At 35.9% G+C, this 23,039-nt stretch overlaps 1 protein-coding gene across 9 annotated transcripts in view; it reads left to right on the top strand.

Moving 5' to 3' along the window:
* SENP7 (SUMO specific peptidase 7) overlaps nucleotides 1-23,039 on the top strand; it is a 170,808-nt gene that overhangs the window by 129,529 nt on the left and 18,240 nt on the right. For all 9 annotated transcript variants that reach the window (XM_070791352.1, XM_070791305.1, XM_070791208.1 and 6 more), the window contains 6 exons: nucleotides 5,888-5,921; nucleotides 10,168-10,347; nucleotides 11,786-12,048; nucleotides 14,178-14,311; nucleotides 15,674-15,790; nucleotides 22,079-22,201. In XM_070791352.1, the coding sequence (XP_070647453.1) occupies nucleotides 5,888-5,921; nucleotides 10,168-10,347; nucleotides 11,786-12,048; nucleotides 14,178-14,311; nucleotides 15,674-15,790; nucleotides 22,079-22,201 (851 nt within the window). The remainder of the gene's footprint in view (nucleotides 1-5,887; nucleotides 5,922-10,167; nucleotides 10,348-11,785; nucleotides 12,049-14,177; nucleotides 14,312-15,673; nucleotides 15,791-22,078; nucleotides 22,202-23,039) is intronic.

Here is a 23,039-nt window from a genome sequence, read left to right as displayed (position 1 = left end):
TATTAGTTTATATAGGACATTTTGAATATGTTAATATATCTGTTTTGAAACATATCTTTAAATAGGAAATTTTGAAACTGTAGAGGAATGCCCTAAAATCATGTCTCTAATCTGACTACTCTAATGAAGATTATGTATGAAAAGAATCATGTGCAACACTGATATTCTTTGGGTTCTAACACTTATTTGATGGTAAAGTAAATATTTCTTTGGAGTATAATTGATAGCAAAAAGAGTGAATCTTATTTTATTAATTTAAATTATTATAAACTGAGTTTAAATTATTGTAAATTTGGAAAACTTAGCAGTGGCCACAGGACTAGAAAAGGTCAGTTTTCATTCCAACCCCAAAGAAGGGCAATGCCAAAGATTGTTCAAATTACTGTACAATTGCTTTAATTTTACATACTAGCAAAGCAATGCTCAAAATCCTCCAAGCTAGGCTTCAATAGTGTGTGAACTGAGAACTTCTAGATGTTCAAGCTGGATTTAGAAAAGGCAGAGGAGCCAGAGATCAAATTGCCAACATCTGTTGGATCATAGAAAAAGCAAAAGAATTCCAGAGAAACATCTACTTCTGCTTTATTGACAATGCTAAAGCCTTTGACTATGTGGATCACAACAAACTGTGAAAAATTCTTAAGGAGATGGAAATACCAGACCACCTGACCTGCCTCCTGAGAAATCTGTATGTAGGTCAAGAAGCAACAGTTAGAACCGGACATGGAACAACAGACTAGTTCCAAATAGGGAAAGGAGTATGTCAAGGCTGTATATTCTCACCCTGCTCATTTAACTTATATGCAGAGTGCTGTGCTTGGTTGCTCACTTGTGTCTGACTCTTTGCGACCCCATGGACTGCAGCCCTCCAGGCTCTCCAGCAAAATACCGGCTGGATGAAGCAAGAATCTTCTGGATTCATGCTGCCAAAATCAAAATTGGAATCAAGATTGCTGTGAGAAATATCAATAACCTCAGATATGCAGATGGTACCACCCTTATGGCAGAAAGTGAAGAGGAATTAAAGAGCCTCTTGATGAAGGTGAAAGAGGATAGTGAAAAAGCTGGTTTAAAATTCAGCATTTAAAAAACTAAGATCATGGCATCTGGTCCCATCACTTCATGGTAAATAGATGGGGAAACAATGGAAACAGTGAGAGACTATTTTATTGGCCTCCCAAATCACTGCAGATGGTGATTGCAGCCATGAAATAGAAAGATGCTTGCTCCTTGGAAGAAAAGCTATGACAAACCTAGACAGCATATTAAAAAACAGATATTGCTTTGTCAACAAAGGTCCACATAGTCAAAACTATGGTTTTTCCAGTAGTCACGTGTGGATTTGAGTGCTGAAGGCTGAGTGCTGAAGAATCGATGCTTGTGAACTGTGGTATTGGAGAAGACTCTTGAGAGTCCCTTGGACTGCAAGGAGATCAAACTGGTTAATTCTAAAGGAAATCAATCCTGAATATGCATTGGAAGGATTGGTGCTGAAGCTGAAGCTTCAGTACTTTGGTCCCCTGATGTAAAGAACTGACTCATTAGAAAAGACCCTAATGCTGGGAAAGATTGAAGACAGGAGGAGAAGGGGATGACAGAGGAAGAGATGGTTGGATGGCATCACCAACTCAATGGACATGAGTTTGAGTAAGCTCTGGGAGATGGTGAAGAAGAGGGAAGCGCGGCACTCTGCGGTCTATGGGGTCGCAAAGAGTCTTAGACGACCAAGTGTCTGAACAACAACAGAGCTCTCCAAATTCCTAAACTTGTTACTTTAAGGATATCCAGGAATAGTTCCTCTTATTTTTCCACTTTCTTTTCAATATTAATGCCTCACATTTTATATATGAAAGCCATGCTAGATTTTGCTCAGTTCTCTATATTTTCTCACTACTTTTTTCTGCCTGTTAAAATATTTTAAGGCTTATCTGAAATACCTCCTCTTCCCGAAAACCTTTCCTGATTTCTTCTTCCTAGCCAGAATTAACTTCTCCTTTTACTGTGTACTTACAGCACTTTGTTTGTACATCTGTTGTAAGATTGATTCTTTGTGTTTTTGTTTGTATTCTTGCCTAGATCTCTCTATTAGACTTTAAGCATCTTGTGATGAGGAACCATATTTTACTCCCTCTTATACTTTACATAAATGGCTCACACTTAAATAGGCACTTATAAACATTAGTTGAATTGACTATATCAAATTATAATTCAAGTATTTTCCTAGAAGATTTAGCAATATTTCACTGTCTTATAGATAGGGTAGGGAATATAAAAATGTTAAGACATGATCTCTCCTTTCCTCTGGCTGGAGCAGTCAGGGAAGACATCACAGAGAGGACAGTATATGATTTAAGACGTGAAGTATATGTTTACTTGGTGACCATGTACCATGCACTCTATTATCCCAACAGAGTAACCGTGTACAAATTCTGGGAAGTACCCATAGTGGTAGCTTATGATATAGTTAAAATTGCTTTGATTGAAAACATCACAGCAATTCTGTTTAAAATGTATCTTCTCTGATCACTAATTTTCAGATATTAATGCTTTTGATATGCCTAGGTTGATTTTTAAAATTACTTTAAGAAATTTTGTTCACTTTTTCTTAATTTTTCCCCTTACTTTTTAGCTTTTTCATTTAAAACCCAGGTTTGACCAGTTTTTTCTGTAGAGTTCTTTGTAATGGCCAAAAATTAGGTAACCTAAATATGTTATAGTAACTGATTAGTTAAGGGAGAAAAATTTAACATAAATATTCCTCAGTGGGTTTTCATTAATTAGTGTATTAATTATGCTATTATACACTCAGGTAGACTTGTTATGGGCAAAAACCAAAACCAAACAAAAAACTACAAATGAATAAAGTGAAAGTCGCTCAGTCGTGTCTGACTCTTTGCCACCCCATGGACTGTTCAGTCCATGAAGTTGTATAGGCCAGAATACTGTAGTGGGCAGCCTTTCCTTTCTTCAGGGAATCTTTCCAATCCAAGGATCAAACCCAGGTCTCTTGCCTTGCAGGTAGATTCTTTACCAGCTGAGCCACCAGGGAAATCCACAAATGAATAAAGGAACAATTTGAAGAATACCTGTAATCTTGCTTATCCAGAGACAATTAGTAGTAACTCTACATCATTCTGTATTCTCCATATTAACTGTATATCTTTAAAACCAAAGGATGTAGCATTATATATTGTTGTTTAATTGACTCTTTTGTGACCCCATGGACTGTAGCCTGCCAGACTTCTCTGGCCACGGGATTTCGCAGGAAGAATACTGGAGTGGGTTGCTATTTCCTTCTCCAGGGGATCTTCCTGACTCAGGGACTGAACTTGCATCTCCTGCACTGGCAGGCAGATTCTTTACCACTGAGCCACCAGAGCAGTCCATTCTGCATACTGTTTTCTAACTTACCATAATCACATTAAATTAATTCACCTACCTATTTTGGAATGATTGGATTGTTCTGAATTCCTGACTGTTGGACATTGCAGTTGTCCCCAGTATTTTGCTATTACAAGTAATATAGGACTGCAGATATTCAATAAATGTCATAAAGCAGGTCTTAAACATTTGTCTCATGTCTATTGGAATGCAGACTTTAATTAAAAACAAAAAATCTTAAATGTCTGATTATAGGAATGTGGTTTAGTAAATTAAAGTAAATATATGCAGGTAAAATATATGTGTGTGAAGAAAGGTTGAGAGGAATTCTTCAAAAATTAAAACAGTTATGTTACTATGGAGGGATTTTAAGAAGTTTTAAGGTTGAAAAATATAATGAATAACATAAAACAGGAAAAACGTAAAAGTCTTAAAAATTTCAAGCTTTTCAAAAAACTTAATATATATTCTTGTTCAGACAGAGTTTATCATATTCTATATAACTTATAAGGTAAAGAACGTCTTATTTTTTGGGAGGGGATAGTATATTAGAGAATTAAACTTAGTCATTTTCCAGATCTTTAATGAGTATCTGCTGTGTATTGTTATGGATGCTGGAGATATTGTTCTCTGTCATGACAGTTACAGTTGAGCTGCACTAGAGAAATACCTGTAGTGGGAAACTCTTATATAAGTTAGAGCCATTATTTTAGAGTGGTACATTTAAGTTATTATTGCCTTTTTTTTTTATAATGTTGAGAATGCTGCAGTAGAGAATGCTGCACATTTAATTTTTTAGATCTTAACTTTGTTAATAATAGGAAAAATGTTTATTAAGTATATATTAAAAAAACTGTACTGGCTGTTGTTAGAAGTTACAAAAAATCTCTTATGTTCAGCTTTATTTTTAAGTTTAAATAGATATGGTATGATTTCAGAGAACTTGGGATTACCTTATTGCCACAAGAACATCTTTCTGATTTCTTAACTAGGGATTCAGTTTTTTGCTGCATTCAGGGCTTTGACTTTGGGAAGGTTGCATGTTGGCTTAGTCATTGAAAAAGGCAAAATGAGTATGTAATTCTTGCCAAGTTGAAAGTTTTGATAGGACAAGGTTGCTTATGGTGGGAGAAGGAAACAATAATGTAGAAAGCAGCAGCCAGATATATAGATGTACTACTTCTAATTCATAATTTCATAGTAATGACTGTAAAATCTTAATAGCAAACACTTCTTATATTCATTTTCTATAGCTCATTATTTACAATTGCTAAGATATATTTTATGAGATTAATGACCCAGTGAAACATGTCAGAAAGAATTTAGCAAGGGGTATATACACGAAATATACAGCAGTTACATGAAAGTGACATAGTAATAAGATGTATTTGACTAAATCAGATTAGATAACATACTGAATCAGATGCTAGAGTCTAATGATGATAGCTCCTCTTGATTAATGTTCTGACCTAGAGCTGAGAGGTTCAGTAAGTTGCCTAAGTTTACCTACTTATTGTTTATAAAAAGTAGTAGGGATAAGAGAGGCAACATTTGAACCCCATTTGTCCTTTTGCTCAAATTTTGCTTTAGTGGCTAACTTAACACAATGAAATGTGAGTTTTATATTTGGGAAACTACAGCATGAAAAAAATTTTTAATTAGAAAAAAAAAGAGGCATAGTAAACCTGTGGTTTCACCAAACATTGTTTGCTACTTATTTGGAACTTTGTTGGTAGTTAATTTAGGTACCCCTGTACCAACACCATTTTAAATTTTGTTTTCTGCTCACAGGCTATATCCCTGATTTGGTCAACAGTTTCATAAATGTATTGATCAAAAGGGAAACCTAACCAAGTAACAAATCAATAGGCATGAATTAATTTGACAGACTTGAAGGGACCTCTATTTTAGATGGTACACGTAAGATTTAGGTGCTCCATAACTCTTGAAAGTTTATTATAAAATCAACAATTAAGGAGATCAGATATATACAAAAGATACCTAGAGAAAATTTAGTGTCTTGGCACAGATGTAGTGGAATGAGCGGGAACCTTGCTGAATCTCAGTCAGAAGGAAATGTATAACATGAAACAAAGAAAAATGAATCCTGGGAATGTCAACAGAGATAAGAATCAAATTCTGCTTTGTAGTTAATTAACCAAAATCATTGATACTCTGAGGTCTCTTGGCAGTTCTTTTGGACTTTATCTTATTTCTTCCTTAAATATTCTGGAAACATTTTGAAAATATATTACGTATAGTCTTACTGGTTTTATAAATGAGCATATTGAAAATTAAATTCCTTGCACAGGGTTCTTAAACTTCTGTAAGACAAAGTATTTACAATGAAATATCTTCTTAGTTTAAGAGGAAAAGATTTATGACTTTTAGTACATAGACTTTGATTACTTACTTGTGGTTTAAAGAAGAACAATTTTTTGAAAAATTTGAATAGTAACACATTTTGAGTGGTAACTCCTGTTTTGCTTTTTTGTTTTTTCTTTAGTTCACAACAAAGTATATTAAGATCCCATTTCAAGGTAAGCTATCATTGTCTTATGACCTCTTTTCACTGTAATTTTGAGTATAAAACTGGTCAGCAAAAATTCTGAAGTATTTCTGCAACTAGTTTTTCATACTTTTTTCCACTATAGAATTTGCATAAATGTAAGATTAATAATGTGTTTCAACCTAACACTATTTTAGTAGCTTCCAAAGGAGTTAAAATATTTTGTAACACTTAAAATGGTATATTATTTTAATGACTTAAAGTAATATTAAGGGATAAGAAAAATAGTTTTTATAGTGAGAGTTTTGATATATAAAAATGGATGAAAATAGAAACTGTAAGTTAAGAATGAAGAAAATTTTTAGTGTTGCACACAACCATGTAAATGGCTTTGCATAGGGATTAAGAAAGAGCATTTATACCATTTGTTACCTAATGAATTAGATAAAGTACCTGTGGATTAGAAAAAGTGGATAAAGTACACTTTTATCTAATGGATTAGATAAAGTACAAAGTGGATTAGAAAATGTACCTGTAATTTGTGGAGACTGAGGTTTCTCATTCTCTTCCCAAATAAAAACCTTTCAGAATAAACAACACTAAGAGAACTAATAATAAGCAACAGAGAACAGTCTCTTTAGAGAATAAATTATGAAAAGAATGAGCAAGAAAAATATATACAGATAGCACTTCAGAAATGAACTGGGGAAGAAGAAACCTTCCCCAGACTGAAGATGAGATTGAAGTAACTTTAGTTGGACTCTTCCCATATACCATGTACAGAATCTACAACTATGTATTATTAGAATAAATTTAATGATTAGGAAGCTACTATAAGTAGTAAGAATGTATAAGGCATATGTAATATATTAGAATATGTATATATGTGTGTGTGTGTATATACACACCCTGATATTTTTAATTAGGAAATTTTAATAAGTTATTATGGAACAATATAACATTAGCTATTTAGAAGAAACAAAGACCTGTGATTCAAAAGAAAATTTCATAAAAGATAGTGCTATAATCTGTAGATAAAGATCTATGCAACAGAGCTACCTCTCAAATTCTTTTTTTAAAATAAAGGTATAAATGACATGCAACATATTAATTTCAGGTGTACAGCATGGGAGAAAATATTTGAAAATCATATATTTGATAAAGAGTTCATATCCAAAATATATAAAGAATGCATACAGTTCAACATCAATGGAACAAACAACTAAAACATGGGCAGAGGACCTGAACAGACATTTTTCCAAAGAAGACATACAGATACATGAAAAGATACTCAACATCACTGATTGTCAGTGAAATGCAAATCCAAACCACAGCAAGATACCACCTCATGCGGTCAGAATGGCCATCATCAAAATGACAGCAAATAACAAGTGTTGGAAAGTGTTAGTTGCTCAGTCATGTTTGATTCTTTTTTTGCATCCCCATGGACTGTAGCTTGCCAAGCTCCTCTGTCCATGAGATTCTCTAGGCAAGAATACTGGAGTGGGCTGCCATTCCTTTCTCCAGGGGATCTTCCTGACCCAGGGATCAGACCTGGGTATCCTGCATTGCAAGCAGATTCTTTACCGTTTGAGCCACTAGGGAAGCCAAGTGTTGGAAAGGATGCAGAAAAAAGGGAAACCCTCTTGCACTGTTGGCATACATTCAGAATGTAAATTGATGCAGCCACAATGGAAAATAGTATGGAGGTTGGTCAGAAAATTAAAAATAGAACTGTGTGACCCAAAAATTTCACTTCAGGATATTTACTCTAAGAAAACAAACCACTATTTTGAAAAAGTACATGCACCCCCAGTATTCACTGCAGCATTCGTTATTCACAGTAGCCAAGCAAACATATGTGGAAGCAACCTAAGTGTCTATTGATAGATGAATGGATAAAGAAGATGCGAGATATATGGAATATTACTCAACCATTGTAAAATGAAATCTTGCCATTTGTGGCAACATGGGTGGATCTAGTGGGTACTATGCTTAGCAAAATGAGGCAGACAAAAACAAATACTGTATGATCACACTTGTATGTGGAATCTAAAAATAAAAGAGAAGCAGACTCATATATAAACAGAACAAGCAGCTAGTTGCCAGAGAGGAGGGTGATGGGGAGCTGGACAAAATTAAGTGAATAAGGCAAAATAAATTTATTTAAAATAAATAAGCCCCAGAAATATAATCTCCAATATAAGGAATATGGTAAGTAATATTATAATAACTTTATAGGGAGAAAGATGGTTATTAAACTTATTATGGTCATCATTTCATAATGTATGCAAAAATCAAACCATTATGTTGTAACCTGAAACTAATATTATATGTCAACTATATTTCAATTAAAAAAAGACATACAAAAAAAAAAAAAGGAGCCAGTAAGTAGTAAAAGAAGAGGGGAGGTAGGTTAGAATAAGACATGACAGGATAGAAAGAGAGCAAGTCAGGCAGGCATGCATATGGACAGGCACAGAAGAGAAATAGAAATCCAGAAAGAGAACAAGGAAAAAACCTGAAGAAATGAAATAATGGAAGAAAAGAATAGCGGAAGGAAGGAGGAAATGGGAAAGAAATAAAGAAAAAATGAATAGAATAGCTATCTTGGAAAACATTAAGATGACAAGTTAATGAGTATTTGAATGCTCATTGTAAAATCCTTTTCAAACTTTAACGTTCATCTGGATTACCTGTTTATTTTTTTATTTTTCTCTAAGTGCTGATTTTGATTCTGTATATCCAGTGTGGGGCCTGAATTCTGTATTTCCAATTGCTTCCGGGCTGATGGCAATGTTGCAAGCTGAGAATGTTGCATTTTGAGTAGCACTGTGCCAGGAAAAAACAGGGGGAGGAGTAGTAAGAGATTTATTTCAGATAGGTAACAGTCTTGGGATTGTACTTAACTGATATTTATATTCCTAGTTCAGCTACTTGTTTTCTCACAGTTGAACCAGATGACCTCAGGACTTCTTTACACCAGTTTTGTATGTGTCTTTGAGTTACAAAATAAGGTCCTTCCAGGAGATTCTTTTCACTAAATGAAAGGGAAAAGTGTTAATTCAGATTACCTCAAAATTTTGAGCAGTAAAACCTCGGAAAATTTTAAGAGATTTCATCCTAGAAATTCCCTGGTTGCTTCGTGGTTAGGATTCTGGGCTTTTACTGCCATTCAGTTCAGTTCAGTCCAGTCGCTCAGTCATGTTCGACTCTTTGTGACCCCATGGACTGCAGCATGCCTGGCTTCCCTGTTCATCACCAACTCCCGAAGCTTGCTCACTTATGTCCATTGAGTCAGTGATGCCATCCAACTATCTCTTCCTCTGTCGTCCCCTTCTCCTTCTGCCTTCAGTCTTTCCTGGCATTAGGGTCTTTTCCAGTGAGTCAGTTCTTTGCATCAGGTGGCCAAATGATTGGAGCTTCAGCTTCAGCCCTTCCAATGAATATTCAGGGCTGATTTCCTTTAGGATTGACTGGTTTGATCTCCTTGTAGTCCAAGGGATTCTCAAGAGTCTTCTCTAACACCATGGTTCTTTGGCGCTCAGCTTTCTTTATGGGTCCAACTCTCACATCCATACATGACTCCTGGAAAAACCATGGTTTTGACTAAACGGACCTTTGTTGGCAAAGTAATGTCTCTGCTTTTTAATATGCTGTCTAGGTTGGTTATAGCTTTTCTTCAAGGAGTAGGCGTCTTTTAATTTCTTAATTTAAAATTTTAATTAAAAATAATTTAATTTTACTGCCATAGTCCAGGTTTAATCCTTGGTGGGGAATTGAGATCCTGCAAACTGCGGTGCCTCCAAAAAAAAAATTATCCTAGATCCTTCAGAAGCTCATATTACTCTTGAGAATCTTTGGATAAATGTTTTAGAAGGGAAATAGGTGTTAAGTGGCTTATGATAGCATTTGGAATCTTGGTTGATAGTATTGACCAAAATAGAATTATATAATTTTCTTAGTTACACTGTGCTTAGTTTACTGCATTGATAAGATAGTCTGAGATCATATAATGGTGAGAGGCTAACTTCCTACTTTTTATTACCATTTAATAATTATTTAGCCCTTTCTAATTTATATGATCTTTTTTACTCTAATAATAGTGTTTAGGTATTTCAGCCAAGTTTATTGAAATGTGCTATAAATAATATTTTTGAAAAACATTGCATGTAATTCTTTTTGAAAAATATATTGTTAAAGAGGAGTCATACAGTGCATGTGTTGTATTCCTAAACAGATTAATTTATTACCTTGTTATCTTTTACTTTTTTCAGTGTCCGTGCATGAGATTTCATTGCTAGTGGATACCACACATTTAAAGAGATTTGGATTATGGAAAAATAAAGATGATGATCACAGTAAAAAAAGTCATGCTATCCTCTTTCTTTGGGTCTCCTCAAATTATCTTCAGGAGATTCAGACTCAACTGGAAAACTCTGTATTCAGCCAGCAATGTGAGTATAAAAAGATTTCTTTTAAATGTCAAGATTATCTGAGAACTCCTATAAAATAATTTTCCTCTAAAATAATTTAGTAGAATGTAATCATTTCATTGAATTGAAATTAAGTTCACTGAATTAAAAATAATTTATCCCTTGATATTATTTAAGATAAATTACTTTATTCATAATTTCTCCTTATAATTTTACTCAACCAATTAAAATTATCTTCTAAAATAAAAGCAGTACCTTACCTTTTAGTCAGTTGACATCCTTGGCTGCCTATCATAAGAGTTCTTGCCCTGATTTCATAATGACCTATGACAGAACTAATCAGTGGCAAAGTTAAATAAAATACAGAAGTCTTTCAAGATTTTCTTTAGTTTCTAAAAAAGAAAACTTGATATACTTACTTATGTATCATTTTTCTAAGACTGGATTGAATACTTTTCCAATGTTCCTATCGGTATATATGTATCTTGAAATATTTTCCAACTTTGTTTAGTTTCCAACTCCTAAGGAGTCTGGTTTAGAATTAGTTAAATCAGATTAGTAAATTTCTTTCTTATCTCTTTAATCTCTCTACCTTTTCCCCTCCTACTGCCTTGCATATTAAAGATGTTAAGTAATGATCTGAATTTTAAATCTTTAAAATTCCTTATTTTGTTATCTTGATTGCTTCCAAATTAATTTGGGAAATTTATGATCCAATAGCAGAGGAGTTGGGAAGATGCTCAAGCCATTTATAATCATTGTGGGAGGTGAGAATGTCATTTGAAACCACTGTTGAAATGACTAATGAAAGAAGATGATTCTGAAGGAAGTGTTGGAATGAAAATTTTAATGAGCAGATTTGCTATATAGAGAAGGCTAGAGAAAAATAATTGTTTAGTCATCATTTACTTATTCACATACTCATTAACAAATTTTTTTAATTAATTGTTTATTTTAATTGGAGGATAATTGTTTTATAATATAATGTTTTTTTCTGCCATACAACAATGTGAACCAGCCATAAGTATACGCATATCTCCTTCCTCTTGGTCTTCCCTACCACCCCACCATCCCACCCCTCTAGATCATCACAGAGCAAGCAGGTTGAGCTCCCTATGCTATATAGCAGTTTTCTACTGGCTGTCTGTTTTGTATATAATGTATATATTTCAATCATTAACAAATATTTGCTCACATCTAATAAATGCCAGGTACTGGAAATACAGTACCATTGTGGAGTTTGTATTCTAATGCAGTAGGAGTCTAAAATTGTGAGTTTTGGTTCTAGGCTACTAATGGTTGTTTTGGAATTCAATTTGCCTGGGTTATTAACTATGATGCAAAATAGTTTGTTGAGCCTTATACCATCCTTATTGTTACTAATAATCAAATTATTTTAATTTTAATCCCCTTGCAAAATAATACTACCAATAAAAACCGATTTTTTTTTCTTTCATAGCAAAATCGACTGAATTCATTTTCCTTGAGCTACACAGTTCTATTTCACAGAGAGAAGAATTGAAATTGAAAGACATTATGACAGAAATAAGTACAACCAATGGAGAATTAGAGCTTTCTTATCCATTGTCTTGGGTTCAGGCACTTCCTTTATTTCAGAACCTGTCTTCAAAAGAAAGTTCTTTTATTCATTATTACTGTGCTTCAACTTGTTCTTTCCCTGCTGCTACTACTGAAGAAATGAAGATGAAATCTGTGTCTCAGGTTAGCATATGATTAATGTAATTAGTGAGGGGGAGGGAAGCAGTTGGATAAAAATTCTTTCATTGAAATTAGCATGATTTTAGAATGCTATGCTTTGTCAAAGGTCACAGGAACCAACCTAAAGGAATTCCCAGTGCCAAAGCTAGAAACAGATCAACAAAATCAGTAATGATACGTGCAATTATTACTAGAGAATAAGATATATACCCTTTAATGTGTATTGATACATGTGATTAACTGAACAGATGAATGAAAACACAAATAATAAAAGGTGGGCAAGGGATAATTTTTTCTTAGAAAAATATTGCAATTAAAAAATGTAAAAGGAACAAGAGAAATATAAAACCACCACTAGAAAAATCATAGTTATGATTGTTGCAGGTAAGATCCATGGAGAGATGCTAAATTTAATGTGTGAAAACTTAAAGTAGGTCAGGATATGTGCATAATCTTAGTGTCTCACCTTAAATACTAATTACGAAAAAGAAGTAACTTTTTTCCTCCACTATAGTAACTTTACAGTGGAGAAATGTCACAGATATCACTTTAGCCCAAATGATCAAAGTTAACATTACCAGTAATAAAATATATTGATGTACCTGTCACATCATGCATGGAGAAGGGTATATCACTTCTATATTGTTTTTCTCAATATTTTATAACCTCAGTCTAATCATGAGAAAAATCAAACAAGCCCAGTTATAAAATAACTGACCAACAGTCTTAAAAAATACCAAGGTCATGAAAAATAAAGAAAGATGAAGGAATTGTAGGATCCTGAAACAAATTTATTACTGGAAAAAGTAGTAAAATCAAAATAAAGTCTGTAGTTTATAGTATCATACAACTTTAATTTCTTAGTTTTGATAATTGTACTGTGGTTTTTTAAAAGATGTTAGTATTAGGGGAATCTGTGACAGGCTTGCTAAATGCTAAGTCGCTTTAGTCATGTCTTTGAGACCCTATGGACTATAGCCTGCCAAGGTCCTCTATCCATGCTCTTCGAGGGGATCTTCCCCACCTAGGGATTGAACTCACGTCTCCTGCATTGACAGGTGGGTTCTTTACCACTAGCACCACCTTAGGAGAAGGCAATGGCACCCCTCTCCAGCACTCTTGCCTGGAAAATCCCATGGATGGAGGAGCCTGGTGGGCTACAGTCCATGGGGTCGCTAAGAGTTGGACACGGCTGAGCGACTTCACTTTCACTTTTCACTTTCATGCTTTGGAGAAGGAAATGGCAACCCACTCCAGTGTTCTTGCCTTGAGAATCCCAGGGACGGGGGTGCCTGGTGGGCTGCCGTCTATGGGGTCGCACAGAGTCGGACACGACTGAAGCGACTTAGCAGCAGCAGCAGCACCACCACCACCACCACCTTAGAGGCTTATAACTCTTATAAATCTAAGATAATCTTGAAACAATTAATGGTAAGTTTTAAAATGCTGTATTTATTTTTATAGGAGATTGTTAATATACTTATGGCTTATATATCTCTGCCAAATACCTGCAGAAAGAAAAGTGTTTAAGTTTTCTGTGATGGGGGCGTGTGCACACATACACATGCACTCACATGTGGGTTTGGTTATTTTAATCTGTTATTTTAAAGGTCTGTAGAAAGACACATTAGTGAAAGATAAGGTGTAAGACTTCACCACTGGCTTTTGCATAATATTGTAAAAATTTTGCTTGATAATTACACTGTATATACAAATTTGTATCATAGTTCTCCATTTAATAATAAAATATCGGTTTATGTTGTTATAAACCCTTATCAGTCTTTTAAAAACATTCCTACTACTTATCACCTCTTTTGTTCATTTTGAACAGCACTGATTTCAGATTCTAAAATTGTAAAACCCGGACCTATAAGTAACACTTGAGGTTAAACTTTGATCCATAGTACATTATCTTTTGCTCCAGAGTATTATTTTGATTTGATTATATCTTTGTAGAAATTATAAGAGTATATGTGTATGTATATAACTCACTGGTGTGTATTTCTTTTTGTCCCATTTTCTCCTACAAGTCTAACTTCTGACTTTGTCCCTTTGAGAGTTAATATGTATTTGTACGGGTATAAGGAGACCTTTTACTTTGCCTTTTTTTTTTTTTTTTTGGCGGGGGTCAGCCCTCAAATACAGATACAGCCAAGCCTACTTACACCTTACTGCAGAAGCAAAGCAGTGGTTGCTACTCGCTTTCTATTACTTCTAATCCAGATGAGGAATGGCGAGAAGTCAGGCACACTGGACCTGTTCAGAAGTATGTACTGTGTCATATCCTGTTTGTAATAGGGGGGCACATTAGTAGTTTTTATTCATGTTACTGATTTTAAGTATTTTACCTTTTTAAATGTTTTCAGTTTTGCTTTCTTGCTGACAGTTAATAATAAAAATAATCAAGAAAACAAGTCAATGCCACTTCACTTAGTTTTATGTTTTAAGAAGTCAGAAATGGTAGCCAAGATGTCAAATGTGTCAAAGCCTTTATTGAAAATATTTGAATAGAAGTATAAGGTTTTTAAGATTATATATCCCATATCTGAATATATGGTAGGAAAAGAGAAATTGCTTACTAAAGTGTGCCTCAATTTCGGGTACTTTGAAGTTTATCAGAACTTCCCTTCACAAGTTACTTCTTGCTCATATTTGGTCTTTCTTGTGTCTTCTTATGGTAATAAAGTAGAATAAGGCAGTCTTTGCATTTGAGAATAATTTCTATTCCTCTACATGATTCCTTTTCTCTGTTAAAAAACAAACGGACAGCACAGGATAGGGAAATAGTCATTAAATAGTTATTATCATTTTATGACTTAAAAATTTCCCATATTATTTAATTTAGGTGCAATGGTTACGAAGATTAAATCAATTGCAGTTGATTCTTACCTTCTTGAATCTTTCTAGTTCAACAAGTACATATTATACCTTTATTATTGACTATATTTGTACAGTGAGTACCACCCTGTCTGTTTCAAGATTATAGCCAGAATTTACAACTGCTCTTATTTCTGAACTTTAAGAGAGAGAACCAAAGGAAAAAATGCCTAATTAGTTGTCATTTTGTTTTCCACTTCTTTCTGGTTGTGATCTGATGGTTTATTTCCTTTATGTTCTCCTAAGTTTTATATTGTAAGCATGTTGTTATGGGAAACTTGCCTCCTAAGTTCCCATGTATTTCTTCATTGTCCAGCTGGTATAGGCTAGTTATTAGTAGGAGAACATAGTTTTTGACTGCTGACTGTTTTAGTCTTGGGTATTCAAACTTAACAGTGGAAACTGGAGCATAGGAGAATCTTATATGGTTTATTACTTCAGTTTGTTGAAAGTTAAATATTGTACAGAAGAGAGACATCCTCAGTGATAGTGAGATAACCTGTTGATTAGACAAAAACTGAGACTAGCCCACATGGGAAGGACTGGAAATGAAAAGATACTCAGTGACAGTAGTATTAGTAGCTTGTGAAAACAAAGGAAGGAAAATATAGTTGATTGTGTTGTGTCAGATATTTTACCCTAAGATTTTAGTTATTGAATACTACTGCCCTGTATTGTCCCAAAGAACAAATCCCTTTGAGACTAGAGTTTTCATTATTAATATATTTTACTTATATTTTTATTTTTTAAGGTTGATTGTATATCCTCCACCACCTACTAAAGGGGGTTTAGGAGTAACTAATGAAGATCTGGAGTGCTTAGAAGAAGGAGAGTTTCTTAATGATGTAATCATTGATTTCTATCTTAAGTAAGTACAGTGAAACATGATCATGTCACTATGTCATTTGTTTTACAGGTTTTGATGTGAATCTTAAAGTAAATACCTCTGAAGTATTTTAACTCTAGCTGAAAATAACCCACTCAAATTTCAGATTTGAAAAATTTTGTCTAGTGAAGTTTTCTACTGTTGACAAGTTGTTTCATTCCTTTACTTCCCATAGATACTGTATACTTCAGAAGAGTTATTCTTGTTTCATTTGTTTTCATTTTTGTTATTTGCTTGCTGTTGGTTGATACTTCTTTGACTATTTTGTGGTTCAGTCACTAAGTCAGGTCCAACTCCTTGCGACCCCATGGACTGCAGCCCGCCAGGCATCTCTGTCCTTCACCATCTCCTAGATTTTGCTCAAACTCATGTCCATTGAGTCAGTGATGCTTGATGCTTTGACTATAATATTATTGACGAAAGTACTTACATAATGACACATCATTTTGGAAACCAGGACGAAACAACTGTATAGTTCTTTATGTGTCCTTAAGCGCTGTAAAAGTTAACCAACATTTTAAGAATCTATATCACTATTCTATTACAGTTTTCAATTTTTTATATAGCCAATGAATTTATAAAATTATAGCTGAATGAATTTATAAAAAAGTTTTCTAAACTTTCATGCAGCGATAATTTGTCTCTTGTCCTCATTTTGTACTATATCCTTAGACCCACATTTCTAACATTTATTTTTCAAGATGTCTCCTGATTATTTCACTGACCATTCCCAAATCAATTTATTATCATCATATAATTTCAGCCCTATCATTTTAATAGTAGTGCTATCCTTATTCTAATAAGGATAAGACTTAAAAGTCTCACGTTACCATCTACTATTCTTCTTGGACTTTGTAGAATGAATCTCTATAAGTTCTATTTGGGTCTTTTAAAAAATATCTTTCATGTATGTAGCTTTTCGAATATATGGAATATAATTATTATATAATAACTTTAAAAATGTCTTTTTCTACTTATTCTAGCATCCTTGTCAGTTCTGGGTTGGTTTCAATTGACTGATCTTTCCCCTCATTATGAGTCATACTGTTTTTCTTTTTTTCTTTGCATGTCTGGTGATATTTTTACTGAGTGCTGGTATATTACTATAAATATTTTTAAATTTTGTTTTGAAACAGATTATTTGGAAAATCTCCGCCATGACCCATCCATATTGGGTGGCCCTACACACCATGGCTCATGGTTTCATTGAGCTAGACAAAACTGTGGTCCATGCGATCAGTTTGGTTAGTTTACTGTGATTGTGGTTTTCATTCTGTCTGCCCTCTGATGTATAAGGATAAGAGGGTTATGAAAGTTTCCTGATGGCAGAGACTGACTAAGGGGGAAACTGGGTCTTGTTCTGATGGGCGGGGCCATGTTGGGTAAATCTTTAATCCAGTTTTCTGTTGATGGGAAAGGCTGTGTTCTTCCTTGTTGTTTGACCTGAGGCCAAACTATGGTGGAGGTAATGAAGATAATGGTGACCTCCTTCAAAAGGTCCTATGCACGCACTGCTGCACTCAGTGCCCCCCACCCTGTGCAGGCCACTGCTGACTTTCGCCTCCTCCAGAGACTCTTGAACACTCATGGGCATGTCTGGGTCAGTTTCTAGTGGAGTCACTGCTCCTTTCTCCTGGGTCCTGGTGCACACAAGGTTTTGTTTGTGCCTTCCAAGAGCCTGTTTCCCCAGTCCTGTGTAAGTTCTGGTGGTTCTATGGTGGGGCTAATGGCAACCTCCTCCAAGAGGGCTTATGCCATACCCAGGTCTGCTGCATGCAGAGTCCCTGTCCCTGGGGCAGGCCACTGCTAACCCATACCTCCACAGGAGACACTCAGACACAGTTCTGGCTCAGTCTCTGTGGGTTGGGCATGCATTTTGTGCACTTTCCTGGTCTGAGCAGCTCAAGCAACCAGGATCTTGGAGAGTGCACTGTCCTAGGTGGGCCATGTGTCTTAATCACCTCCTTGGTCCCGGCTGCTTGGTTTCCTGGGTGTGCCATGAGAGCACTGTCTCAGTTGTGCCATATGTCTCCTGGAGAGCTGATCTCAGGCTGCAACCCTCCTGGTGGCTGTCAACCATCCAGGATCTCAGAAAAACTTGGTTAGCAGCTGGGAGCCTGCTCACAGTTTGATGGAAGGTGCCATCTCTGGGGTTTAGATTGCAGCAGCCCCTTGCCTTCCAGCTCTGGCTATCTGCCTGCCTTTCTGCCTCCGGGCGGGGAGGGGCCGGTATGCAGCCTGCTATCTCTCCTTGGGTATTCACTCAATCCTTTGTTCTGTCAGCAAGCCAGGCTGTGCCTTAGGTTATTAGGTTAGAGCCTTTGGTGGGAAAGTTCCTTTTCCACAGTTGCGGTTAGGCTTGTATTCTGTGGGTTTTCTTTTTTCTCTCCTGGTTATGTTGCCTTCTGAGATTCCAAAACTCCCCACAGACCCACCTGTGAGAAATCTGTATGCAGGTCAAGAAGCAACATTTAGAACTAGACATGGAACAACAGACTGGTTCCAGATAAGGAAAGGAGTACATCAAGGCTGTATATTGTCACCCTGCTTATTTAACTTATATGCAGAGTACATCAGCGAAATGCTGGGCTGGATGAAGCACAATGTGGAATCAAGATTGCTGGGAGAAATATCAATAATCTCAGATATGTACGTGACACTACCCTTATGGCAGAAAGGGAAGAACTAAAGAGCCTCTTGATGCAAGTGAAAGAGGAAAGTGAAAAATTTGGCCTAAAACTCAACATTCAGAAAACTAACATCATGGCATCCGGTCCCATCACTTCATGGCAAATAGATGGGTAAACAATGGGAACAGTGAGAGACTTTGTTTTTTTGGGCTCCAAAATCACTGCAGATGGTGACTGCAGCCATGAAATTAAAAGATGCTTGCTCCTTGGAAGAAAAGCTATGACCAACCTAGACAGCATATTAAAAAGCAGAGACAAAAAAAAAAAAAAAAAGCAGAGACATTATTTTACCATCAAAGGTCTGTCTAGTCAAAGCTATGGTTTTTCTAGTAGTCATGTATGGATGTGAGAGTTGGACTGTGAAGAAAGCTGAGCACCCAAGAATTGATGCTTTTGAACTGTGGTGTTGTAGAAGCCTCTTGAGAGTCCCTTGAACTGCAAGGAGATCCAACCAGTCCATCCTAAAGGAGATCAGTCCTGAATATTCATTGGAAGGACTGATGTTGAAGCTGAAACTCCAATACTTTGGCCACCTGATGCAAAGAACTGACTCATTTGAAAAGACCTTGATGCTGGGAAAGATTGAAGGTGGGAGGAGAAGGGAACGGCAGAGGAAAAGATGGTTGGATGGCATCACCAATGCGATGGACATGAGTTTGTGTAGGCTCTGGGAGTTGGTGATGGACAGGGAATCCTGGTGTGCTACAGTCCATGGGGTTGCAAAGAGTCAGACATGACTGAGAGACTGAACTGAACTGATTTGGAAACAGTTCAGTGGTTTTAAACTCTTGCTTTTTAAGACTTATTAGGTAAGACCAACAGATTAATCCCCACTACTGAGGAAAGACCCTTCTGAATACGGTACTCAGTTTCTCATGAATTATGAGGTTTTCCAGCCTGGCTGGTAGCAACAGGCAGTATTCCTACAATGAATGCTGGGTACCATTCTCTCTACTTTTTTCAGGTAGTTCCTTTTCCAGTCTTAAGTGTCTTTCTTACATAATGCAGTGATCAGTATTCTGCTAAATTCTTGAGGAGGATGCTCTGCATATGTTTGGAGTTTTCTATCTATACTGCTTTTTCCTTTCCAATATTCTGATCTGCAAACTCTTGCTGCAGTAGCAGCAAGAGTATTTTCTGACTCTCAGCATCTCCTAAACTCAGGGAGTCTACATCTTTCATCTGGGTTATTGCTTTCTGTGTTGTAATCTGAAATGTATCAAGGCAGTAAGCTGAGGCAGTTATGGAGTTGACCATCTCTCAAGGGTCAGTATTCTTTGTTGCTGATGTGCTGTGTTTTAAAAACTATTGCTCCATGTATTTTGTTTGATTTTTTGCTTGTTTCAAATAGGAGTGTAAATCTGATCCCTCTTATTCCATCTGGGCTGGAAGTGAAGTTTCCATTGTCATTGACTCTTCACCCTCTCTTTCTTTTCTACATACTCAGTTGCCTGAGTAGTAGATTTCGTCTCTCAAGTTCATTTATCTGTCTCTGTCATCGATCTTTTTAGTATGCTTACTACTGCTAAGTCGCTTCACTTGTGTCCGACTCTGTGCGACCCCATAGATGGCAGCCCATCAGGCTCCCCCATCCCTGGGATTCTCCAGGCAAGAACACTGGAATGGGTTGCCATTTCCTACTCCAATGCATGAAAGTGAAAAGTGAAAGTGAAGTCGCTCAGTCGTGTCCGATTCTTTGCGACCCCATGGACTGTAGTCTACCAGGCTCCTCCATCCATGGGATTTTCCAGGCAAGAGTGCTGGAGTGGGGTGCCATCGCCTTCTCCATTAGTATACTTATCTTATCTAAATTATTTTTTTATATCCTTTGTCTTTGTTTTCCTGTTAAGTATATTATTATCACCATTATTATTCATAAACCACTTGATGAATGCAATTCTCATTAGAAACTTTTATTAATTTCTTATTACCTGTCAAAGTGAGTTCAGTCAAGCATTTGAGTGTTTTGATAATATGACACTAATCTGTATTTTCTGCCATTTACTAATAACCCTGTGCCTATTGCATAGTCCAGCAAGTGAAAGTGAAGTCGCTCAGTTGTGTCCGACTCTTTGCGACCCCATGGATGGTAACCTACCAGGCTCCACGGTCCATGGGATTTTCCAGGCAAGAATACTGGAGTGGGCTGCCATTTCCTTCTCCAGGGGATCTTCCCAACCCAGGGATCGAACCCAGGTCTCCAGCAAAATTAAATTATAAACAGTCTACTAAACAAAGCCCATTCCTTAGTCACTCTTCTGCCTTAATGCCCTGTTACTCTTGCTTCATGGAATTTTCTCTTCTTTATCTTAACATGTTAAAATTTTATTCCCCTTTGAAATTTTACTCCCCTTCCTCACAAGTGTTACCTTCTTGAAAACCTTTCCTGATTAAACAGGTATTATTAACTCTCATAATATCTTTTTTGTATCTCTTTTATGGTTCATATAATATTTTGCCTTATTTTAAAGTTATTGGTGGCGTTATTATGATTTTTCCTTCTAAAGGTTGAGCATCTTACATCTTACTAAGTTTTGTAGCCCTAAGTAGTGTCAAATTTATATTTTGTGAGATATATTAGATCATCTTTGGTGTTAATTTTGATGTATTTTATTGGAAATAATTACTAAAACTTTATTTATAATTTGATTCTAAGAGTATTTTTCTATACTTCTTTTTCACTGAGGTGCCTGTATCTCTGTCTCTTTGAATTCTTTTCAGAGGGGATCCTATGTTAATTTTTTAAACTACTTCCTAATTATTTTTAAAATTGAGGAATATCTTTCAAGTAGGGAAGTGCACAAATTTTAAGTGTACAGCTCATGAATGTTCACATATATATGTATCCATGTCATCATCATTCAGATTAAGATAAAAGAATACTTGGAGCACACCGAAGGCATTCTTTGTGTCTCCTTTCACACAGTATATGCTCTGCATGACCACATTAAAAAAAATTCAAACTGAATTTGTCTGTTATGCTTTTTTAAAAAAAGAAATTGCAAGGTCATTTTTGAACCTTTTTAAACTATTAAAATACCAGAGTTCTGTAAATATGAGAGATTTAATCACTAAGTGATTGAAATACAAGCTTGTGTTGAATTGTTTTATATGGAAATGGACTAATGATTTAGCAATTAGTAGTGTCTCAAGAGTTATTAAAGTTTCTCTAGATTTATTTAGGAATGTCATGGTTTTAGTTTTATATGTGATTGTATGATTTGATTAATATTTCCTTTTTACCCTCACTTTTCTGGGGCCAGGAACTTGTTTTTTCCCCCTCTTATTTAATGTTGCTAGTATAAATACGGTACTTAGCACATACTAGGAACTTAAGAAATACGTGTTAAGTAAATGAATGAGAAAATGGAAAATTTCGGCTTTAATTGACCTTGATAGAAGGTAAGGTAGTTAAAGAACAACAACAACAAAAAAAAGATCTGAAATGAGAGCAAACTGCAAGATTGCTTTGACTCTAATTGGACATACAAATGAAGATTTTCAGAACTCATAAAATAATTGGAGGAAAACCAGGTAAAATCTAAAAATAACTGACTTTTGTGGTGTTGTTACTTTATAGGTATCTTATATTGGAGAAGGCATCAGATGAACTTGTTGAACGAAGTCATATTTTTAGTAGCTTTTTCTACAAATGCTTGACAAGAAAGGAAAATAATTTAACAGAAGATAATCCAAATCTTTCGTAAGTCAGTCTTCCAATATACTTAAGTTTTAAGAGGAAAGCATTACTATTTTGATGCTCCTAGCAAAATACCTTCTTACTGTATTTCCTAGAGTGAGCAGTATTACCACTTGTGCGTGTCCTGGGCCTGTCTGTTCTGAAAGGCATTTCTCACCCTTCCACTGTTCTGCTCCTCATCACAGGGAGGCTGACTCTTGCAGGTTGCATTTCCAATTGTCTGTTGAGAATATTGGAGGTTGGATGGCAAGGAAAGAAGATGTCAGGATGTTTCTTCCTTACCCTCTTTGCCTTGGGCAGTTATTTTGATAGTGATTCTAGTTCATTTGTGGGCCCTTCTTTCACTGGACAGGCAGAGCTCTAACTTTCATCTGGAGCCACTACTTCTTCACTCTCCCCTTCAGCATTGGGTGTAGCATTGTCCTACTGTGCCCAGCTCTGGTTGCCTCACTGATTGCCTTTTGTGGCTTTGCACTTTTTCTATCACCACTGTAGCCAATAATTTGCATTACATTTTATCTGTCTTAAATATATGTGATTTATTTTTTCCTGGTTGGACTCTCACTAACATACTACTATTTAATTAAACTGAGGTAACATTATAAAAAATGGCACCCCACTCCAGTACTCTTGCCTGGAAAATCCCATAGATGGAGGAGCCTGGAAGGCTGCAGTCCATGGGGTCGCTGAGGGTCGGACACGACTGAACGATTTCACCTTCACTTTTCACTTTCATGCATTGGAGAAGGAAATGGCAACCCACTCCAGTGTTCTTGCCTGGAGAATCCCGGGGACGGCGGAGCCTGGTGGGCTGCTGTCTATGGGTTGCACAGAGTCGGAC

The sequence above is a fragment of the Bos indicus genome, chromosome 1 (genome assembly GCF_029378745.1).
Source record: "Bos indicus isolate NIAB-ARS_2022 breed Sahiwal x Tharparkar chromosome 1, NIAB-ARS_B.indTharparkar_mat_pri_1.0, whole genome shotgun sequence".
Lineage (NCBI taxonomy): Eukaryota > Metazoa > Chordata > Mammalia > Artiodactyla > Bovidae > Bos > Bos indicus.
Note: the sequence above shows the minus strand (reverse complement) of the source record. Positions and strands in the feature narration are given on the sequence as shown.